At 44.9% G+C, this 23,293-nt stretch overlaps 1 protein-coding gene across 7 annotated transcripts in view; it reads left to right on the forward strand.

Moving 5' to 3' along the window:
• Positions 1-23,293, forward strand: part of TENM2 (teneurin transmembrane protein 2) — a 1,355,454-nt gene that overhangs the window by 1,287,639 nt on the left and 44,522 nt on the right. For 5 of the 7 annotated variants that reach the window (XM_070465745.1, XM_070465747.1, XM_070465749.1 and 2 more), the window contains 6 exons: positions 536-556; positions 4,004-4,236; positions 5,448-5,602; positions 6,891-7,765; positions 15,510-15,685; positions 17,202-17,437. In XM_070465745.1, the coding sequence (XP_070321846.1) occupies positions 536-556; positions 4,004-4,236; positions 5,448-5,602; positions 6,891-7,765; positions 15,510-15,685; positions 17,202-17,437 (1,696 nt within the window). The remainder of the gene's footprint in view (positions 1-535; positions 557-4,003; positions 4,237-5,447; positions 5,603-6,890; positions 7,766-15,509; positions 15,686-17,201; positions 17,438-23,293) is intronic. The other 2 variants (XM_070465746.1, XM_070465748.1) reach the window with 1 other exon arrangement.

Raw genomic sequence — 23,293 nt, forward strand, 5'->3', positions numbered from 1 at the left:
AAATTGCAGGTTGCCCTCCATCTCCTACTGCTAATGATCCTTCAGTTCTGCCATCTCCCACCTCTTCTCCCTTCTCCCTTCTTCCAAACTCTTCTTGCCTGTTCACTTAATGCCAGTCCCTGTAGACCAGCTGTTGAACTACTGTACTTTTCAAGGTACTGTACTGTAACATTAAAAATGGTTTCTTCATTTTTTTTGTGTTTGTTTTTTATGTATCAGTTGTGCAAACAGTATTAGAAACCTATTACAGTACACTACTATATAGCCAATTGTGCTAGTTGGGTACCAAGACTAACTTTGTTGGAGTTTACTAACAAATAAGACTTACAAACAAGCTCTTGGAATGGAACTTATTTGTATGCAGAGGACTCATTTCTGTAATTGTCCTAGGAGCTGTCAGCTAGAAGGGAAAAAAAAGAAGACTGCCTTTGGGGGGGGGACCCTTTATACAAGAAATGAAAATGTTACGTTTACTTTATCATCAGTTCTTCTGCTAACTGTTTGTTCTTTTTCCTTCTGTTTTCTTTCTATAAAGAAATAAAGAGTTTAAACATAGGTAAGATGAAGAACTCTTTCCCATATAATTTGATATGGTTCGTTTGCTTCCTTGTGTTTGCGTTTTGTTTTTGTGCTTTCTTGTGTAATGTTGTATATTTTTATGTGCCAAATATAGTAACTTTTTATGTGCTAATTGTGTGTTGTGGATATGATAAGCTTTAGCAATTATGAAATGCAGTCAAAAAAGAACCAAATAAGCTGACAGTAATTAGAATTTCCGGAAGATGCAAGTGTGAGATAATGAACCCTCAGCGAACTTTTACCCCGACTGCTCATTGCGGTCCATAATTGGGCTAAACAGTTGAGGTAAACTTCTGGCTTTTGTAAATGCTGGACTGGGTTCACAAAAGCTTTAATGAACTGGAAACGGGTCAAAAACTCATTTTCAACTCATTAATGATTTTTTTCCCCTGAATGTATGGTCACTTAAAAAAAACAAGTTAATTGCCAATCTGCTGGTCAAAATGAATCCAACAGTCAGATGCACTGGGAATTTTCATAAAATTCAATCACTTTTAAGTAGTATGAAGGGTGTGGACCAAGTACTTTTTGTCTAAATACCCTTTGTCATTCAGCTGCTCTGACGTTATCACTTAAAACTGTACTGGTACGGTTCATTTCTACATGCATAGTGCTCTGAGGGGCTTCCTGTTACAAAATTAGGAAAACTTTGGGTTGCACTAAAACATCAGAAAAGTGACCTTATTTTTACTTGGAAGAGGAGGAAAAAAAGTGCATCTTAATACTCAAGGGAATTATTCTCCGCACTCCTTGAAATGAAATGTTGGCAGAAGCGTCTGCATCATGTTAGGTCAAAATCAAGTAAAGAGTGGGACTTCCCAGGTGGCTCAGTGGTAAAGAATCCTCCTGCCAATGCAGGAGATGCAGAAGATGCAGGTTCGATCCCTGGGTTGGGAAGATCCCCTAGAGCAGGAAATGGCAACCCAGTCCAGTATTCTTGCCTGGGAAATCCCATGGACAGAGGAGCCTGGCGGGCTACAGTCCATGGGGTTGCAAAGAGTCGGACATGACTTAGTGAGTGAGCACACACACAGGCAAAGAGTAGAGTTAAGTTGTGTAATCATCAAAGTCAGTGTAAGAGCCGTGTGTAGGAGTCCTCTGCCTCCTCCATCTCAGGCACCGCCAAAATTGGCTAGTTATAGACACCCAGTTGGTCCAAATTTTTTAAAAAGCAGCAACACTGTGGAAGGACACCCCCTCAAATTTCCATACTCCATTTGACCTTCACCATAGCCCCAGTGTGAAAGCATGGCTGCCCATCTACCTGAGCTCTGTAAGCATCTCGATTGGAATGAGTATGAGACCGACCGTGGGGAAGAATGGGCTCCCAGTAGGAACTGACCCCATACCCTCAACTGGCTGCTCTTCTGCCAGAAATTTGGAAAAGCCTCCTTGAATCGGGCTCCCTAGAAAGTCCAGAATTAATTATCTTGTTCATAAGGCAGGCACAAACCTGCAATGCCCCGTTCTTCTGAGGATGGCACCAGCTCCTCCAAGGCCAGTAACAAATTACAGCATCTAATTAAAAACCAGCATGAACTTTTCCCTTTCTGCTCTTATTTTCGTTGCCTGTACATATAGTCTCTTAAGACTTAATAGCCAAAAATAAATAATAAACAAAAGGAATAATGAAGGAAGGCAAGGAATTTGGGTAGCCTACTCTCCCCGACTCATCATCTAGGCTGGAATTTTAGAAAGCCCTTGACTTCTGGTTCAGGTATTGGTCTTAATAGCCGCCTGAGGAGAAGCTGGAATTAAGATGGTATCAATGCTTAAACTGTTCCTAGAAATAGCTTTCTAGTTATTTTCTTATTTAAATCAGCAAAGAACCCAAGTGGTGGTGTTTTAATTAGTAATTTACCAGCTAATGTCTACAGGACAGATGTATCCAACACCTTCATCGCCCTCATCTTTGTCTCACCTTTTCCAGTTCCTCTCTTCCCATAATTCCAAACTACAGATGCAAAATGACTGGGGAAAAAAAAACGGCCTGTGCTCATTTAGACCTGTGGCACCAAAACCTAAGACAGAGAGACACCTGCCACTTGTATCCTAGGGACAGTGATGCTAATAACCAGTGTGGGAATAGCATGAGGACCCATTCTGTTGCAACCTCCAACCAGTGACACACACTGCAGAAGGACAAAAATGTAGGGCTTGAGCCAAAAGGGACATAAGTAATACCCTGATTCATCTTCTTCATTACCCCCAGTAAGGAATCTAGGACCCACTGTGGCCAAAAGTCTTCCTTAAGGTCCCCGGCGGAGTTCGAGTTGAGTTTAGAGTTTCCTGAGTCTTAGTTCTGAGCCAGGTTTACAGATCTTACCCATAGCAGAGCTGAATGCACAGCAGAGAAAGAGATCCAGGTCTCTGAGGCTTCATGCTCTCCTGATACATCACCTCCACACTGAGGTGCTTCTCTCCCAGTGTGACTTAGGGTCCTGGCAGCTTCTGGGGCACACCTCTGACCTCACTATTGGTTGGTGGTAGTTTAGTTGCTTAGTCGTGTCCAGCTCTTGTAACGCTATGGACTATAGCCCACCAACTCCTCTGACCATGGGATTTCCCAGGCAAGAATAGTGGACTGGGTTGCCATTCCCTTTTCCGGGGCATCTTCCCCACCCAGGGATCAAACCCACATCTCCTGCATTGCAGGTGGATTCTTTACCACTGAACCACCAGGGAAGCCCCCAGATCTCACTGTTACCCAATATTTGAAAACTACATCTCCTTCCTTTATTATTTAGATTCTGAACATGATGTCAGCAAGATATCACAGGTCGTCACACAAAATACCAACTTTGTTCGTATCCACACTGAGGAGCAGCAGAAAAGATCTGAGGCTGAGGACTTGAGATGGCTGCAGGGAGCCCGTCACAAAGTTAGGAAGACTAAAGGTTGCCCCAGCCCTCGTGGTCTAGTACCGTGGAGTCACTGAGGAAGCATAGATTAGAAAGAGGGCATTGCCTCGTGGAAGTGTTCCTCAATCCCGCTTGAGAACAGAGTAAACCCACGGGGGAAGTAAAGAAGATCAGTGCCCACAAAACACAAACACGAAAGCTGGATCAGAGTGGGGTTTTTCACACCGGCTAAATGAAGCAGTGGTATTTTAGCAGGACGGGAAGTGATGAATTCTCTGATAATGTGAGGAGCTTAAGCCCAAGCAGAAATAGCTCAGAGCCATGATATGTAGAACACTAACTTACTAGATTAGATTCTTTCCAGTTCACTAAAGTATTGGGTTGGCCAGAAAGTTGGTTCAGGTGTTTCCAGACCATCTTACGGAAAACCCAGCGACCTTTTTGGCCAACCCAATAGACTCCAGAGGGGGTTAGAGTCTCGCTGGGCTGTGTGTCGTCTCTCTGACCCAGGAGGCCAGCTGCATGGCGTCGTCTCACTGCTCTTTGTGCTTCTTCTCCTGAAGCAACAACCCTGCACACAAGTACTACCTGGCTGTGGACCCCGTGTCCGGCTCTCTCTACGTGTCTGACACCAACAGCCGGCGAATCTACCGCGTCAAGTCTCTGAGTGGAGCCAAAGACCTGGCTGGGAACTCGGAAGTCGTGGCAGGGACCGGCGAGCAGTGCTTGCCCTTTGACGAAGCCCGCTGCGGGGACGGAGGCAAGGCTGTGGACGCCACCCTGATGAGCCCCCGAGGTAAAGGCTGCCCAGCAAGAAAGCCCCACCCCAGAGAGAGCTCACCGCACACCCGGCTCCCTGCATGCTGGAAGAGAACTCAGCCGGGGCAGTCCCAAACCCAGCTTGTCCTAGAGTAATTTACTTCTGATAGATGGCTTTGGTGGGTGGGTGAGCGCTGTTTAAGAAAAAGTATTTCTTTATCTGAAGTAAACTTCATCTCCCACATAGGCTACAAATGGAATGTGGGGTCACTGGCCCCTAGAGATTGCTGACTGCTGCTGGTCACAGAGAGTCAGAAGGAAACGCTCGCGGTGTGAGCCCGAAGGCCAGCTGTGTGGGCTGGAGACAGAACAGGGCCCAGTGGGGGGAGCCGCCAACCACTCCCAGCTGTTCCTGTTAGATAGCAGTGTATATAAAGTCCAAACAGTACCTGACATTTTGCAAATGCCCCATAATGGCGGCAATTAAGAATCGGTATAATTTCCAAGGGACTGGGATTGGCAAGGAGGGGTTCTTGGCTCTGAGGGATCTCTATTTGTAAAGAACTAAAGATGCTGAAGGTTAAGGACCATCACTGGAAGGTCCAATCCTTGTTAGCATTTTTAGCTAAGCTGAAAGCACACAGCAGTGTAGATTAAGGATGGGGAGCCTTGGGCTTGGGCACTGGGGTGAAAATGCAGAAGAAATAAAGCTGCTGTCTGCCTCTTACCAAGGGAGTGCTAGAACCAGCACTCCCCTGGAATAACAATGTGCCGAGTGGAGTCACGGCTTAACTGGGAATACTTCCTGGAGGATATATTTTGAATTAGGAGTTTGTGACTGCAAGAGTCACTGTTTCTCAACCTTAGTGTGGCAATCAGTTGTGAAGGGTATTCCAGTAATTTACTACCGATAATTTTTCAAGCAGTGAACTTGGGAAATAGCTCTTTTCTAAAAAAGAGCAGATGCAAAATGATCTCCCCATTCATTCATTCGCAGCCTTGGTTCATTTGCAGCCCAAGGTTCTTTCTTCGCTTGTGTGGTGAAATAGCCCACACCCCAGGAATTAGCCAGATCTCAGCACAGTGCCCGTGAGAAAGGGTGTCACCTTAAATGACTCTTTAGTGTGCTGTCCAGTCAGGTCCCTCATCCAAGAAGATAATGCCTAGTAGGGCATCCCCACCACCACCACCACCCCAGCAGCCCTGTCCCTTGCCAAGAGACACACTCATGCTGTCTGCCCCACTCAGGTATTGCAGTTGACAAGAATGGGCTCATGTACTTTGTCGACGCCACCATGATCCGCAAGGTCGACCAGAATGGCATCATCTCCACCTTGCTGGGCTCCAATGACCTCACTGCCGTCCGGCCCCTCAGCTGTGACTCCAGCATGGATGTGGCCCAGGTGGGAATCCCTCTCCCTCTCTCCCCTCTCATTTCTCATCACTGTGCCACACCTGATTCTGAGCCTGAACTTCTCACCTGGGTTCTCTCTGGGTTGGAAGTGGAGTGGGAGGGGGAGATACAGATCCCAGGTTTGTCTGCAGAAGATTTGAAATGAACGGGACAGCAAGATGGAATGGGACATGTGAGACAGACATGAAAGAGAAATAGGAGAAAGAGAGAGGGGAATTCCGCTCAGAAGCGTGGAGCTGGTGACATGCTCCAGCCGTGGCAGATTATAGGGTAGGCGTTACTGTGTAATTACGTCTCTTCTCCATCATTATTGTGGGTTTGAGAACATACCATACAGTACTATGTGTCAATCAGAACTTCCCTGTTAATCTGAAGCAATTGCATCCTCACTATATAAACCTTTACTTTGTGAAGTTGTAACTGAGCAGATTCCCTCTGTGATATTCCCCCAAGTGATAGTCTTTAGTCTGGGCTCTTACATTAGCAGAGAACAGAGGCTCACTCAAATGTACAACAGGAGAAAAAGGACTGTATACTTAAAAAATATTTTATTGAAGTATAGTTGATTTACAGAAATGGGACTTGAATATAAGGGTCCTTGACCTGAGTCTGTGCTTAGTCTTCCAAAAGGGCCTTTTCCACCCTCAGTCAAGCTCATTACTTTCAGCTCAAATTCCTCAACTAACTGACAACTGATTCCTAAGGTTTTCATTTCAGATTCTGCAGAGAAGGGAAGTGTTTTATCCAGTTTACTTTTTCAAGCAAACACTCAGGTTGTAGTTCACTGGCCAGCCTGTGCCTTGGCTGCCCTTGGGGCAGGGACCCCTTCTAAACTGCATGGTTCCTTGTTGTGAATTAGATCAAGGTGCCTCCTCTAAGTGAACACAGCCTCCTCAGTCCCATGGCTTGGTGAGCAGAGCATGGACTACATTACACTAGCCCTTGAGCTATGAACTAACTACCTGTCCAACTATGTGTGGTGAATCCAGCCCTGGCCCAATCATCTGGGGCTGCAAAGAGCATTGTGGGTAGAACTGGTGACCTACTCTAGCCCCGGAAGGTGATGCCACAGAAGATGTCTGTTCCACCGTCTCTTGTTCTCCATCATGCCCAGCATGGACAGTGAGCGAGTGGTTCCATGATGGGCTCTTCTACACTGTGTTAGGGAAAAAAAGTATTTTCCCCCCAGTTGCATAAAATCAATAGAAGTGCCCTGGGCAGGTAAACATTGAGCATGTTAGAGGCTGTCCTTGAATTTGGTGCTGTATCATCCATAGGTTCGCCTGGAGTGGCCAACAGACCTTGCTGTCAACCCCATGGACAACTCCCTGTATGTTCTGGAGAACAACGTCATCCTTCGCATCACCGAGAACCATCAAGTCAGCATCATCGCGGGACGCCCCATGCACTGCCAGGTTCCTGGCATTGACTACTCGCTCAGCAAGCTAGCCATTCACTCTGCCCTGGAGTCAGCCAGCGCCATTGCCATCTCTCACACTGGGGTCCTCTACATCACCGAGACGGACGAGAAGAAGATTAACCGTCTACGCCAGGTAACAACCAATGGGGAGATCTGCCTGTTAGCAGGCGCAGCCTCTGACTGTGACTGCAAAAACGATGTCAATTGCAACTGCTACTCAGGAGACGATGCCTACGCGACTGACGCCATCTTGAATTCCCCATCATCCTTAGCTGTAGCTCCTGACGGTACCATCTACATCGCCGACCTTGGGAATATTCGGATCAGGGCGGTCAGCAAGAACAAGCCCGTTCTGAATGCTTTTAACCAGTATGAGGCTGCCTCCCCTGGGGAACAGGAGTTGTACGTCTTCAACGCCGAGGGCATCCACCAGTACACCGTGAGCCTGGTGACGGGGGAGTACTTGTACAACTTCACGTACAGTGCTGACAACGCTGTCACCGAGCTGATTGACAACAACGGAAATTCCCTGAAGATCCGTCGGGACAGCAGCGGCACGCCCCGCCACCTGCTCATGCCCGACAACCAGATCATCACCCTCACAGTGGGTACCAACGGAGGTCTCAAAGTCGTGTCCACACAGAACTTGGAGCTCGGCCTCATGACCTATGACGGGAACACTGGCCTCCTAGCCACCAAGAGTGATGAAACAGGATGGACAACTTTCTATGAGTAAGTCGATTTTTAAAGTAGTTCCTCAGGGCACTTACCCTACTACCCTCACTGGCATCAGGATCGGCTGTTGGTGTGGCTTTTAGAATCACATAGTCATGTTGACTTCCTGAGACTTTAATGCCTCGGGATAGTCCTGTCCCCTCTCCCTGACTCGTAAATGATTTGCGTTATTGGGTGTCTGATATCGAACATCCTCCCTGCAAGAGTTGGGAATTCCCGTTGTCTGCTTGCCGTTCCAGTTTCAGGATATTGGACACGCACAGCGCCTGAGAGATCAAGTGTTGATTAACTCTGCTGATTATTCATGTTTGCCATGGGTGCGGAAATTAGAAACTAAAAGGCAAGGTCCTGGTGGGGCTCCTGTAATTTGCTGATAGGTCCAGCAACACACTTGATTGCACAGACAGGTAGATAAACTCTGAGTTTCCTCTTTAGCAGAAGCAGATCAATACAGATAAAGTGCTAGGTATATTAAAAGATGTGAGAGCTGGTCATATTTCCCCTAACAATTATCTCATACTTGATAGCTCTGCTGTTTGTTTTACCAAAAAGCTGTTTTCCCTCACTCCTGCAGGCAGTTCTTGGTCACCTGCCTGCCGCTACAGGTATTAACCAGTGGGATGCCAGTGGGAGGAGGTTGCTAAGGTATGATTGCTAAGGTTGCTCCTTGGCTGGCTGAGACAAGGACGGCATTGGTAAGGATCTGGCTGTCCTTGATGGTGAAGGATCTGGTTAACCACTATGCCACTATGTACTTTGGAGTCGTTGCTTTCTGTCTATGTGTTGCTGCTAGCTGAGAATTTAGTAAGTTGGCCGGGTGTTGTCACGGAAGGAAAGAAGGACAGGAGAGAGAACAGACTTCGTTGATGATCAGTCTTAAATTCAGGCATGTTCACTTCCTGTTTGCATTCCGAAGGCTTTGAGAGAATGTAAAGGAAGCTTCTGCCATCTGCTGGAAATAGGTTGCATTGCCGTCTTCCTCTGGGCAAAGCTGTCTTTCTCAGACGTCTGAAGCAGCCTGACATCCTTCAGGGCACTGGGACTGGATCCCACTTTACCAGGTGACTCTGTCCCTGAAGGCGCCATCTGAGTGCCATCTTTGGCTCTCATACCAGGTTAAGCTAAAGCTGCACCGTAACCCAAATCCTCCTAGATTCTCAACTTCTTGCTTGCACCTGAAGACCCAACACATTTCAGAGAGAATTGGTGTCACTCTCAGGAGGCCAGTCTGAAGTGGGCCAGGTCTAAGAGGCTGGAGTGACAGAGTTCAGGCTGAGGTGCATCCTGAGACAGGAACTCTTCAGTGGAAGAGTAGTTTCCAGAAGGGGCACCGAACTGGATGAAAACACATGGTCATGGTTTTTTTCCCCTGTCATGATTGTTCAGAAGTTACACGGAAGCATAATTTTTTTCTCTCTTGATGTGAACAGTTGCTTTTCTTCCATAAAGTTGGTAAAAGATCATACATTCTCCATTGTAGGAGTTCAATGCATATGGTTTTCTTAGCCTCCTAAAAAGATGGCAACTTCTGTTTTGTGGTGGTTTTTTTGTTTTGTTTTGTTTTTTACACATGGTCAGCAAATTGGTTGTTTAAAAGTCAAATGCAAATTCAGCCTCCTGTTGGGACTGTCACCTTAGTGAAAACTTTAGGGAGAGGAGTCAACAAAGTCACGAACAAGACCCCACAGACACCTGGATTCAGTTTAGAGAGGCAGAATTAAAACATGTAGTTTTCCCATCTGATCTTTACATAATAGTCCACTTTGAAAACTTTTAAAAATATTTATTTGGCTACTCTGGGTCTTAGTTGCAGCATGCAGAATCTCTTAGTTGTGGCATGTGGGATCTAGTTTCCTGACTGGGGGTCTAACCCTGGCCCCCTGAATTGGAAACATGGCGTCTTAGCCACTGGACCAGTACTCCACTTTGAATTCATCCTGCAGTCTTCTCACCCCCTGCACTCCTGCCACTCTCTCTCCTGCCGGGGCAGAGCCTGCCTTACCAACCCTGGGGCCCAGAGGACACGGCCTCCAGAAGGGAGAAACTAATATAAAGCACAATATATAGGCTTCCCAGGTGATGCTAGCGGTAAAGAACGTGCCTGCCAGTGCAAGAGATGTAAGAGACACAGGTTGGATCCATGGGTCAGGAAGATCCACTGGAGGAAGAAATGGGAACCCACTCCAGTATTCTTGCCTGGGAAATCCCATGGACAAAGGAGGCTGGCGGGCTGCAGTCCATGGGGTCACGAAAATTCAGCCATGACTGAAGCAACTTAGCCTATATATGAGTGAGTGCGTGAAGTCACTCAGTCGTGTCCAACTCTGTGACCCCACGGACTGTAGCCCACCAGGCTCCTCCGTTCATGGGATTCTCCAGGCAAGAGTACTGGAGTGGGTTGCCATTTCCTTCTCCGGGGGATCTTCCCAACCCAGGGATCGAACCTGGGTCTCCCACGTTGCAGGCAGACACTTTAAACTCTGAGCCGCCAGGGAAGCCCCTAGCTATATATATATATATATATATATATGTGTGTGTGTGTGTGTGTATATATAATTTATAAAAATTTTTAATAAAATATATTTCTGTAGTATATAAAATACATTTATATATAATATAAAGTACTAAATACTTTAACACTTTAATATAATATTTAATTTAAAATACTTCTAGCATTACTAAATATAAACTAAAATAAAGTAATATAAAGGGCTATTCCAGTCCTGATCAACTCCTCCCAACAAAGCAACAGAGGAAGGATTGAATATCAGATCTGAGGGAGGGAGGGAAGTTACATTCCAGGGAGCAGGGTTCAAGAGTTATTTTCCAGAATCAGCCAGCATTGCCGCTCAAGGAGCCTGGAGTGGGTCCCTTTAAGGGGTTACCTTTCCCCCGCTCCCCTTTGTGTTGGGGAGTGCCCCATGGAGAGCTGGGCAGGGATGAAGCCAACACAGGAATGCCATCCGGACATTCTGTTGTGCTAAGTTCTCAGAATGGGCGCGAGCAGTCTGTTATCTCTAAAAGGCATGGGGCTACTGAAAAGGACAATCTCCTCCTTTATTTTAATCCTTACCGCTTGTCACCATATGACATACTCTGTATTGTAAGCTTTATTTTGACTCTCCCCATCTAGTTTGCACACATCACGAGAGCAAGGATTTTCATCCATTTTGTTCCTAGCTGGGTCCCCAGATCCTTGAACAGTGCCTGGCACCTACGAGGAACTCGGTGAGTAGGTGCTGAATGAAGGAGTCAAAAGCAGCCTCCAGCCCCACCTGAGACAAGGAAGACAGAGCTGGTTCCACTAGGTGGCCATGAGGTCCCATTACTGGAACTCACAGCTCCTTGCCAGTGTCTGCAGGCTTCTTTGCAGAGAGACCTGAATCTTAGACATTTACTCCAGGGGTATCAGAAGCTGAATCTTCTTTCAAAGTTAAAGAAAACCTGCTTTTCTCCCAGTGGTTGCTGAGATTCTGGTCTCAGCCCTAATCCTCTTTTCCCAGAAAGTAAAATCTCCGGTTCCTACTGTTTCTCTCACAGCAAAGCACAGCAATCTACACACTGTAGGTGTCCAGGTAATATAGTGGATTGGAATTAAATCGTTGCCTGGGGCTCATGGAATACACTGCTTACATTGTCCCTACTTGGCAGCAAGAGTTGAAATACTGAGTTCTCCAGTAAGCACCCCACATCAAAACACTTAGAACTGTTTTTTATTTTCTTATTTATTGAGGTAAAATTAACCTGTAACATTATATTAGTTTCAGGGATACAACATAATGATTCTGTATATGTTGTAAAATGACCACAATAAGTCTAATTAACATATGTCACCATATAGTTACAAAAAACTCTTATGATGAGCACTTTCAGGTTCTACTCTTAGCAAGAGCAACTTTCAAATATGTAATACGGTATTAATTACAGTTACCATGCTGTATATTACATCCCCATGACTTACTTTATAACTGAAAATCTGTACCTTTTATTTTATTGAAGTATAGTTGATTTACTTAAGAAGGAAATGGCAACCCACTCCAGTATTCTTGGCTAGAGAATCCCGTGGACAGAGGAGCCTGGTGGGCTACAGTCCATGGAGTTGCATAGAGTCAGACACAACTAAACCCGTTAGCATGCATGCACACATAGTTGATTAACAATGTTTCATTAATTTCTGCTGTATATCTAAGTGATTGAATTAATTCTTTTTCATATTCTTTTCCATTATGGTTTCTTATAGGATACTGAATATAGTTCCCTGTGCTATACGATAGGACCTTGTAATTTATCCATAACAGTTTGCATGTGCTAATCCCAAACTCCCAATCCATCCCTCCCCAACCCCACCTTTCTCTTGGGAACCACAAGTGTATTCTCTGTGTCTATAAGTCTGATTCTGTTTCATGGATAAGTCCGTTTATGTCATATTTTAGATTTCACATATGAGTGATAGTATATGGTATTTGTCGCTCTCTTCCAGGCTTACTTCACTTAGTATGATAATCTCTAGGTCCGCTGATGTTGCTGCAAATGGCATTAGTTCATTCTTTTTCTAGCTGAGTCGTATTCCATTGTAAATGTACACCACATCTTTATCATTCCTCTGTTGATGCCTGTTTAGGTTGTTTCCATGTCTTGGTTGTTGTAAACAGTGGTGCTATGAACACTGGGGTGCATGTATAGTGTTGTCGAGGTATATACCCAGGAGTGGGATTGCTAGATCATATAGTGACTCTCCTTTTAGTTTTTTGAGGAACTTCCATACTGTTTTCCATAGTGGCTGCACCAATTCATATTCCCACAAGAGTGCAGGAGCATTCCCTTTTCTCCGCATCCTCCCCACTGTTTGTTATTTGTTGACTTTTTGATGGCGGCTCTTCTGACCCAAACTACCATTGTAGTTTTTGATTTGTATGTTTCTAGTAATCAGCAATGTTGAGCATCTGTTTATGTGCCTCTTGGCCATCTGTATGTCTTCTTTGAAGAGATGTCTGTTTAGGTCTTCTGCCCATTTTTTTGATTGAGTTGTTTGCTTTTCTGTTACTGAGTTGTGTGAGCTGTTTGTATATTTTGGTAATTAAGCCCTTGTTGGTCACATTGTTTGCAAATGTTTCTCCCAGTCTGTAGGTCATTGTTTATGGTCCGCTTTGCTGTGCAAAAATTTGTGAGCGTAATTAGGTCTATTTGTTTATTTTTTACTTCTATTGCCTTGGGAGACTGGAAATTATGTACCTTTTGACCGTCTTCCTCTACCCCTCACTTCAAGCGACCACCAGTCAGTTCTCTGTGTCTATAGGCTTGGTTTTTTGTGGGGTTTTGTTTTTGTTTTTGAGATCTACATATAGCTGAGATCATAGGGTATTTGTCTCTCTGTCTGACTTATTTCACTTGGCATCATGTCCTCAAAGTCCATGCATGTTGTCACAAATGGCACGATTTCATTCTTTCTATGGCTGAATAATATTGTGTTTATACCATAGCTTTTTTATTGATTCATCTTGGTGATGGACCTCTTAATCCATATCTTGACTGTTGTAAATAATGCTGCAGTGAACATGTGAGTGCATAAATATTTTCAAATTAGCATGTTTGTTTTCCTCAGATTCCACCCAGAAGTGGAACTGCTGGATCACATGATAATTCTGTGAAAAATCCCCATACTGTTCTATAGTGATTGCACCAGTTTACATTCTCAACAACCGTGTAGGAGGTTCCCTTTCCTCCAGATCACCACCAGCATGGTTGGTTTTGGTTGTTTACAAGAGCCATTCTAACTATTGTGAGGTAATATTTCAGTATGGTTTTGATTTGCAATTCCCCAATGATTAACGATGCTGAACATCTTTTCAGGTACCCGATGGCCATTTGTATGTCCTCTCATTTTTTAGTCAGATTGTTCATGTTTTTGGCTATTGAGTTGTATCAATTCTTTATATATTTGAATATTTTCTCTGGTCAGATTTGCAAATATTCTCTCTCACTCAGTACATTGCCTTATTTTGTGGATGGTTCGCTTTTCTGTGCCAAAGTTTTTTAGTTTGAAGTAATCCCACTTGTTGGTTTATGCTTTTATTACTTTTGTTTTTGTGTCAAGTACAAAAAAAAAAAAAAAAAAACCACAACACTCATGTCATGGAGCATACCGCCTATATTTACTTCTAGGATTTGTGGTTTCAGATCTTATATTCAGGTTTTTAATCCGTTTAAGTCAATTTCACGAGTGGTATAAGACAGTGTTTCCTTCTTTCTCATGTGTCTATCCAGTTTTCCCAACACCACTCGTTGAAGAGACTATTCTTCCCCCATTGTATAGTCTCAGCTCCTCTATTATAAACTGACCATGTATGTGTGGGTTTTGATTTGCAGTTCCCTAGTGATTTCTCAAGATTACTTTGGCTATTTGGGGTTCGTGGTTCTGTACAAATTTTAGGGTATTTGTTCTATTTCTATGAAGAATACTGTTAGAATTTTGACAGAGATTGCATTGAGACAGTAACTTGCTTTGGACAGCATGGATAATTTATCAATATTAATTATTCCAATCCATAAGCATATACTGTCTTTTCATTTGTGTATTCTTTGATTTCTTACATTAGTGTCATAACTTTCAATGTACAGGTCTTTTACCTCCTTGGTTAAATGTATTCCTGGGTATTTTTTTCTTCTTTGATATAACTATAAATGGTTTTTAAAATTTTCTTTCTTGTAATTATTAGTTTATAGAAGCATAATAGATTTTACATATTTGTATCCTTCAACTGTACTGAACTTATTATTTCTGACAGTTTTTTGGGGTGAAGTTTTTAGTGTTTTATATATATATATATTTATATATATATATATATATATAAAATATGTTATTTACAAATAATACCTTTTTTCCTTGCCTAATTGCTCTGGATAAGACTTCCAATATTATGTTGAATAAAGTGGGATTCTTTGACTTGTTCCTGATCTCAAAGTAAAAATGGTCAGCTTTTTACCACTCTATCTGCTGTTCCCTCTATAACCACATCATTGAGGGTTTTCTTATAAATTTTGTCAGTGTTTTTCTGCATCTATTGAGATGATAATATGGTATTTCACATCGAATGATTTACTGATGTGAACCATCTTTGCATTCCCTAGAATAACTATTTGCTAATATTTTGTTGAGGATGCTTGCATTTATGTTTGGAGACACTGAATTGTAATTTTCTTTTTTGGCAGTGTCCATGTATGGCTTTGGTATCAGGGTAATGCTGGCCTTATAAAATGACTTTGGAGTGTTCCCTCCCATTTATTCTTTGGAAGAGTTTGAAAAGGACTGGTATTAATTCTTGTTTGCATATTCAGTAGAGCTTGCCAGCCGAGTGATCCTGGACTTCTGTTTGGTGGGAAGGTCTTGATTCATGAGGCAGTCTCCTTACTCCTCACTGGTCTATTCAGATTTTCTTGTTCATTATTAGTTAGTCCTTCACTTTGTGGAGCCCAAATTAAAGAGCATCAGGTAGCTCTTCTCACTAACTTGGGAAAGCGTAATTAAGTACCCCTTGCCTGAGGTGAAATGCTTTCACTGAGTATGTTGTTAGGTAAATGGGTGGGTAGGAGAAAAGCATCACCATTTCCCAGGGCAGGGGGGCATGCTGCACCACCTGGCCACCCCACCTTCCCCCTCTCTCCTTTTCTAGCCCCATGAGTGTATCCCTTGTGGGGTTCTGAGTTTTGAGGACTGCTTCTCATCAGTGTCTCTCTTCTCCAGCTATGACCATGAGGGCCGCCTCACCAACGTGACACGCCCCACGGGGGTGGTGACCAGCCTCCACCGGGAGATGGAGAAGTCCATCACTATTGACATTGAGAACTCCAACCGTGATGACGATGTCACCGTCATTACCAACCTGTCTTCAGTGGAGGCCTCCTACACAGTGGTACAAGGTAAGTCCCTCGCTCATCACCATCCTACCCACACACTCACCCTCAGACGCAGCCAAGGCCAGAGGCAGGTGTGAGTTACCAGGCCTGAGAGGATTTCCTAGCACCCCTCAGCTTGCAGTTTTAGTCCATAGCAAACTAACTCTCTGAGACATCCACCTTATAGAAAAGGACTCAGTCAGATGCAGGAGAATGGCCTCTACAATACCAACCTGACATTCTAGTTTGGGATACTTGGGAATGTCTACATATTGACCTGAAAATGTCCCTTTCCATTCCCACTTCTCTGTCACCAGAACTCCCTACTCACCCAACAAACACAGCTGCCTCCTCAAAGGTGGTTTTAGTCTCATTCTACCAAACATTTGTGTGATGAGGCCGTTGTCCTCAAGCCACAGAGCCCTTTTAGCAGTCTCTTGACCAGACCGTAAAGGTCTCTGACCAGCTCGTAGTTACTCTTGCTATTCAACATGACGGACACTCCAGGACAAGCACGGGCTGGCAAGAAAAGGAATCATGAAGATTAATTTTTCTTTTAATTAAGATAGAATGTCGGTGGGCTAGCCCATTGTCAGAAGATAAAAGTGTCCTCTCGGCAGATAAATGGTGACATTTCTGGACTATTATCCCACAACAGAGCCTGTTTCCATGACTCTATTTCTACTCTGCCAGATGATTAATGATGTAGATTTTTGTCTTTCTGCATGATGGCTGCAGTCGCAGGAGTGACAGGTCCCCACTTGCTTGCTACCCCCAAAAGTTAGCATCTCGGAGGCCAGCCCAGCTGGACTCCTCTGCCCAAATAATTAGGAAGTAACATAGCCATAAGAAGCATCTCAGACTCACATTTCCTACCTGGAACTTTTCGATAAGGGAAAAGGTCAGAAGTCTGATGGACGAGTGTAGATTCCATTTGGGCAGATAAACGCACGTTATCAGTACCCACTGGCTCAGTCTCACTCTTGCTATTTGAGGCTGCTCAGATTTGTCTGGTGTGGAGGTGGCATCATGGTAGAGTCAGCAGCAAAGAGATGAGGGGCAGGAAGGCTGCTGCTTCTTGAAGAATCCTAGACTTGTTTTGCAGTGGATCTGACCCATGGTAAACCATCAGCCTCAGGTTAGATGGTAGGGGAAAGGAAACAACATTAAGTCTGTTTTCATTTATTTTTTTCCATTTCAGCTAAAATATATATGTTAAAGATCAGGGATTTGATTGACACAAATTGTGTAGGCATGATATGTCTTTAAATGTACTATTAATAGTCTTCAGTGAGTAGAAGAAAAATATCACAGCATAATTATTTCTAGAATGCCACATATTAATAATGTTTTTCTTTCCACGGATCAGTAGCATCTCTGCTACTCACCTTAACATTGCACGTGTGCTAATTGAAGGCAGCCTTAGACTGACAGCTGCAAAGTACCATGGAAACCTACGAAAATAGGGGTTCTGTTCTCTCATGACTAGCAGCACGGATAATTTATTTCCCTCTCCCTGCCCGCACCTCCATTTCTCCAGATCAAGTGCGGAACAGCTATCAGCTCTGCAACAATGGGACCCTGCGGGTGATGTACGCCAATGGGATGGGCGTGAGCTTCCACAGTGAGCCCCACGTGCTCGCGGGCACCATCACACCCACCATTGGGCGCTGCAATATCTCCCTGCCCATGGAGAACGGCCTCAACTCCATTGAGTGGCGCCTACGAAAGGAACAGATTAAAGGCAAAGTCACCATCTTTGGCAGGAAGCTCCGGGTAAGTCGTCCCACGCAACTCGCCCCTGCAAAGTGGCAGGGGACACCCCCTTTCCTCAGGCGCTGAGGCCATCTCCCAAGCCTCCATGGCTCCTTTCTTCCCTGGAAGAGACACGTGAGTCACATCCCTCGGGGACTCAGGTCTCAGGGAGAATGTTCTGCATTTTCTAGGATGGAAAAGGTGGGGATTTACCTTCAGCTGAAAGTAGAGATTCCCTTTGGTGTTCTTCCCACACTCGCCGATTTTCTCTGTCAACTTTCATCATTTGCCCAACTTAACAAGTGAGCCGCTGCCTATGCCCTACTGTGTGCTTCGCTAAATAAGTTTTATCACACACTCTCTAGGCTCAAGGAGTTGACAGTCTGGTAGAACAGATGAACTCAGGATAATCCAGTGGGTTGAGTGAGAAGCTGGAGGAACATGCAGGGCTTGGTGGGATCACAGAGGAGGAGCTCTCATCTACCCTGCAGCATCAGGGGAGACTTCCTCAGAGGAAGTAACAAGCACGCTGCAGAAAGAAGTTTGAACTGACTCTAGCTTCCGCAGAGTAGGTAACTCACCACAAGTTACAGCTTTTAAAACCAATATATAACATTCATGGAGGACTTTTATGATGCAAACACGACATTACATGCTTTGCTTGCCTTATCTTACTTTCCCAATGGGGGTAGGTATTATTTCCATTTTTCAGATGAGAAAACATGGGCTCTGGGAAGCTAAGTAACCAATTCAGGAGTACAATGGCTTGAAAATGCCAAGGCCAGGACTCAGCCCCAGTTCTCTCTCTCTGTCTCACATGCTAGGATTCTTAGCCAATAGGCTTCACAACTCCTGATTCTATCAACAGTCATCCAGATAGCCTGGGTCCTGCTCTGGTCACTTACATGGCGTTAAGAGGGACGGGTTCTTACCTTCATGCTCACTGGGAACATCTTTGAGATCTCAGTCTTTGTCAAATTCAGCACCTACTTATTGAACACCTAATGAGGAGCCAGGCTCTGTGGTACACAATGGAGCTATATGGCATACCACACAAGATCCCTGCCCTCTTACAGCTTACAGTCAGCAGGTGAGGCAGCAGAGAGTAAGCCAACTAACAGATAAGAAATCATTGTAGATTGAGATACGCACCAGGAAGATGGTAAACAATGAGATACTGCAGGGTTTAACAAATGCTTTGGAATTCCTGAGCTCAGAAGGCTCACCCACAAAAAAACCTGGGTCGTAACTTCTATTGTGTTATTGGCTTGAAATCAAGTCAGCCCAGGTGACTCCCTGCAGAACCAGGACACTCCATGTTAAGATTCTACCTTTGCTTCGTTGGAGTTTAATTCTCCACATTAGGTTATCAGCAGTTGCCCATGTTTTTCTTCTGCTGCTGGTATCTGTAGAGTTGCAAGCTGCAGTATCTTCCTAAAGACAAAAATGAAATGAGATTAGTAACTAAATCCTTAATGACTGGATTTCGGGGCTGTATAATTGATTTTTGATACACTGCACCGTAGAAGTTGATTAGGAATAGTAATCGTGCCTTTTCTCTGATAAGTCAGTGATGCATTTTGACTGAGTTTTTGAAATAAAGATAAATGCAGCCCTCAAATAAAATGGCCATAATCCCAAGCCTGAATATTAAAAGTCGTAATAATGGTACTCGTGGTAATTAGCAGAAGTTAGGCACGCAAGTCTTATAACTGAATTTCTGCCAGGGTTAGATTTGCTGGCATCATGTTTATGCAAATCGAAACACAGCTTTATCTATCAACACCTCAACATTTAATTGTCTGGTGTTAGTTCCTGTAACAATAATCACATATCCATTTAGCTCTCTTAAATGAAAATCACTATGAGATTATAACAGGTTGAGTGGACTGAAAATGTAATTTGAAAATGAGGGAGAAAGCCTGGAATTTATTTGCATCTCATTTATTTTAATTCAATTCATAAATTGTTTAGTGAATGAAATAAAAGCAACTCCTGGAAATTGCTGGGGAGCCGTTGGGAGAAGGTAGAGGAGGAAGGTGGAGCGGTACGTGCGAGTCACGTGTTGTTGTGAGCTGTCAACGAGGCCAGGATGTCAAGGGAAAGGGGCACGTCACTGTGTCTGTCAGGGGAGGATGTGCTGTGGTCGGTTAACAAATGGGCACAGATAAGCCCTGAAATCAGGGGCTTAATGAACTCGGCTAGATGTGGCAGGCATCACTGCCATTCCCCCTGGTGAGAACACAGTGGGGTGACTTCAACTTAACTGCAAGGAAGCCTAGGAAATGGTGTCTTTCTGCGAGCCTAAGAAGAAAATGAAAGGAGATTTGGTGACCACGTAGCAGGGTCCCTGCCCTCCAGCTCAGGGCTGAGAGATGCTTCACAGAAGAGTTGGAATCAGTTCTACAGAGCAGGAGGAATTAGCCAGGCAACGATATCAGCACGGGGTGATCAAAGTGTCACCTGTGAAAAGGCAAAGCAGTTCCCCACCCCCCCAAAAAAAAGGAATGGCATTTCAGAAAACTAACTCAGTGTGGCTGGAGAGAAAGGGCTGGAAAGGGCTGTGTTATACTGTGAGACAGAGTGAGTTGGTCAGGGTTAGGATGGGAAGAGAATGAAGGGCATATTTTGCTAGGGTGGGGGTGCTGCTCTGGGGTTTGGTTGGCAGAGTGATGTCTTGGGTTTTGTCATGTTAGAAAGACCTCTCAGACTTCCTTGGGGACAGGATAGGAGGAGGGGGTAATCCAAACAAGAAATGAAATCACTAGCAGAGAAGACAGAGGGAGACCTGAGCGCTACTTAGCACACACAATTAATGGGATTTGGCAACTAGCAGGGTAGCTATATCATGCTCACCTTTAAGGGGCCTTTTCCGTGATCAGGTAGACTAGGAAGCCAAGGAGTCCTCCCTTGAAGCTAGTCCCTTCAAGGACTAGTCTGCCAGGCTCTGTTGCAGGAGAGAGGCTGGGACTGAACCCCGAGACAGAGATGTGCAGTTTCAGCAGCCCCGGCCCTGCCTTTTGGAGGGGAAAGAAACAATGAACTTTCAGGTGCTACCACTGAACCAGCACCATTCCATCATTGCTCCCCACCGCCATGGATCTCTTTGCATTGACGCAAACAGCCTGACCTTTCCCAGGGGCTGGCACACTCCTGAGCGTCTAGCCAGTTGAGCAGTGAGGGCCAAAGGCTCTGAGCATCCCTGGAGTTCACCAGAACCCCCAGAAGGGTCCCCAGTGAACATCTAACCCACCTAGGTACCCCCTTCTTCCAGCATTCCAGCCAAGGGCACCTCTCAGGGGAGGGATGCAGCCCTTACCTAGAGGTAGAAGTGTAAAATGGTGCCTGGATGGACCATGGCCATTCTCTTCCACCACAAGCTTTATGGCTTTTTTACTTGGGCAAAAATCTCAAGCAGTTGTCCCTGCCTAGACTCAAAGTGGAGAAGACTTCTCCTTCTGCCTCCCAAGGATTGCTCCAGGAATCTCTTTTGAAAGCATCCTCCTGCCTCCGGCCCTCACCACCCACCACTCTTCCCTGTTTCCTCTGGCCTTCTCATGAAGCTGTTACATCAGGGTACCCGTAAGCTCTGTAGGCACGAGGACCATCTCCGTATCCCTGATGACAGGGGCCACGTGATGGGCATTCAGGCCGTGGGTGATGAAGATATGATGACCATGCCCCCTTAAAAGGCTCCTTTATGGAATGTGCATAATGCGTAAATGCCTCTGTCAGGAATCTTTCTGCTGCAAGAAACAGGATATGTACTCAAATGAGCTGTTAAAAAGGGCATGCGTTGTGTGTGGCCTTGCTTCTCCCCACCAGGGACTTCACCAGCTTAAATGGTATCATCAGGTTGACATCTTTCTTCTGGACCCCTTCCATCTCTTATCAGTGTTTCCCTTGATACTTAGGCTCGTTTACCCCTACCTTCAACTGGTGACCTCTTCACATTGGGGAGGTCAGGCTGGCTTGGCTAAAGATGACTCCAGGCTGCTATTAGCTCAGCTCAGTGACCCAGAGGAAAGAGAAAGGGATCTCTTACAGAATTAAAAACCAAAATCCCTTTGAAGCCCTCTGAAGGGCCTGCCACAGATGGACTGGCAGCCACAGCCCTGGGCCAGTCCCACTGCTCCAGGAGGGGGCGGGGGGGGGGGGGGGGGGGGCGTCTGTGCTTGGCTGGGTCACATGCATCATGTGATGGATGGCTCAGTAAAAACTTCTAGATGGGGAAACCTCAAAGAAAGGGGGTGCTGCTCCCAAAGAAGGAAGAGATGGTGACATCACACTGAAACTTACACACCCCCAATCTAGCCTCCATCGTCCATCTTTCCAAAGCCTAATCATAAAACAAACTTCTGGTCCTGAGGACTTGTTCATGCTTTAATGCTCCTCCCCTCCAGCAAGACTTCTTTCTACACTTTTGGAAGCGAGAACTGAAACCCCCTGTTAAGATTTAAAACTTCTGCTCTCTCCTAAGACAGGCTTACTGCATGATTCTCTCTGATAAGGAAGGCATATAACCACCCTCTAGGATATCTCCTCCTGATTATGATTTACACAGAGATTGCAAAAGCACGAAACAGCTACATGTGTAGGTAGCAGAACAAAAGGAAAATTGCTGCCAAGATAATCTTCCATCATGATATTGGTATTAGTGTTATTAGTATTCCCAGAAGGAGTGGGAGTTAGTGATTTTGTTTTGGTTTCTGTATAATTAGTATGACATTGCAATTACACGTTGGCTTGTGTTACTTTTACTTTTGTGGCAAATGACGGTGACACGGGAACAAGGTGGGAGGCAGATGTGCACGTGTGCCTGTGAGCACACACACGTGACCTCAGTTCCACATGCATCCCACTCAGGTCTGCTAACCTACACTGTCACCACAAAAGCCTGAATTTTATCAGCCTTGCCTGCCCCAGGGCATTCACTTTGCACCAACCAATGTGTTTGTTTTTTTTTTCCCAAGCACCTACTATGTTCCTGGCACTGTATTAGGCCCTGAGTATATATTAGTGAACAGACAAGACACTCAATTCTGAGCAGAGCTGGTACAGACAGAACTTGCTACAAATTTAACATTAGCTTAAATAATATATAATTAGAAGGGTAAGCCTCTGCAAATATATTCAACATTATATCCCCCAAACAAACATTACTTTTGGATTACTTGCTATTTTGATTGGTGTGATAGAAAAGTAAAAAAACCCTCGTGGAGCTTATACTGTAGCAAGGGGAAACAGACAGTAATCAAAGTAACTACAAATAATGTAAAGAAATGATGATGGATGCATGAGGGAACATGGTTCAGATAACAGGGCATATCTGATTGAGGTTAAGGCCACACTAAGAAAATGGCATTTGGGCTAAGAAATGAATGACGAGTAGGAATTTTCCAGTAATGAAATGGGAAAAAAGGCCTTCTGTGCTAAGCTGCCAGCACGTCCAAAGGCCCCGAGGCGGAAAAGACTGTTGCTTGTCATCTGAGCAGAAAATGAGGCAGAAGGGCTGGAGCAAATTAGCTAGGGGAGGAGAGGTCAAGGGATGGGGACCTTATTGTGCTGGTAAGGATCTTAGAAGGGCTTCTCAGGTGGCTCATTGGTAAAGAAGCCACCTGCCAATCAGGAGACTCGGGTTTGATCCCTGGGTCAGAAAGATCCCCTGGAGGAGGAAATGGCAACCCGCTTCAGTATTCTGGACTGGGAAATCCATGGACAGAGAAGCCTGGTGGACTACAGTCAATGGGGGTCACAGAAGAGTTGGACAGGACTTAGTGACTATAGAAATATAGACGTCCTCACCAGACGTACCCACTGTTGAAAGCAAAGGAGCATTCATGCATTGGCTGCACGGTCTCCCTTTCTTCTTAGAGG

The sequence above is a fragment of the Odocoileus virginianus genome, chromosome 3 (assembly GCF_023699985.2).
Source record: "Odocoileus virginianus isolate 20LAN1187 ecotype Illinois chromosome 3, Ovbor_1.2, whole genome shotgun sequence".
Lineage (NCBI taxonomy): Eukaryota > Metazoa > Chordata > Mammalia > Artiodactyla > Cervidae > Odocoileus > Odocoileus virginianus.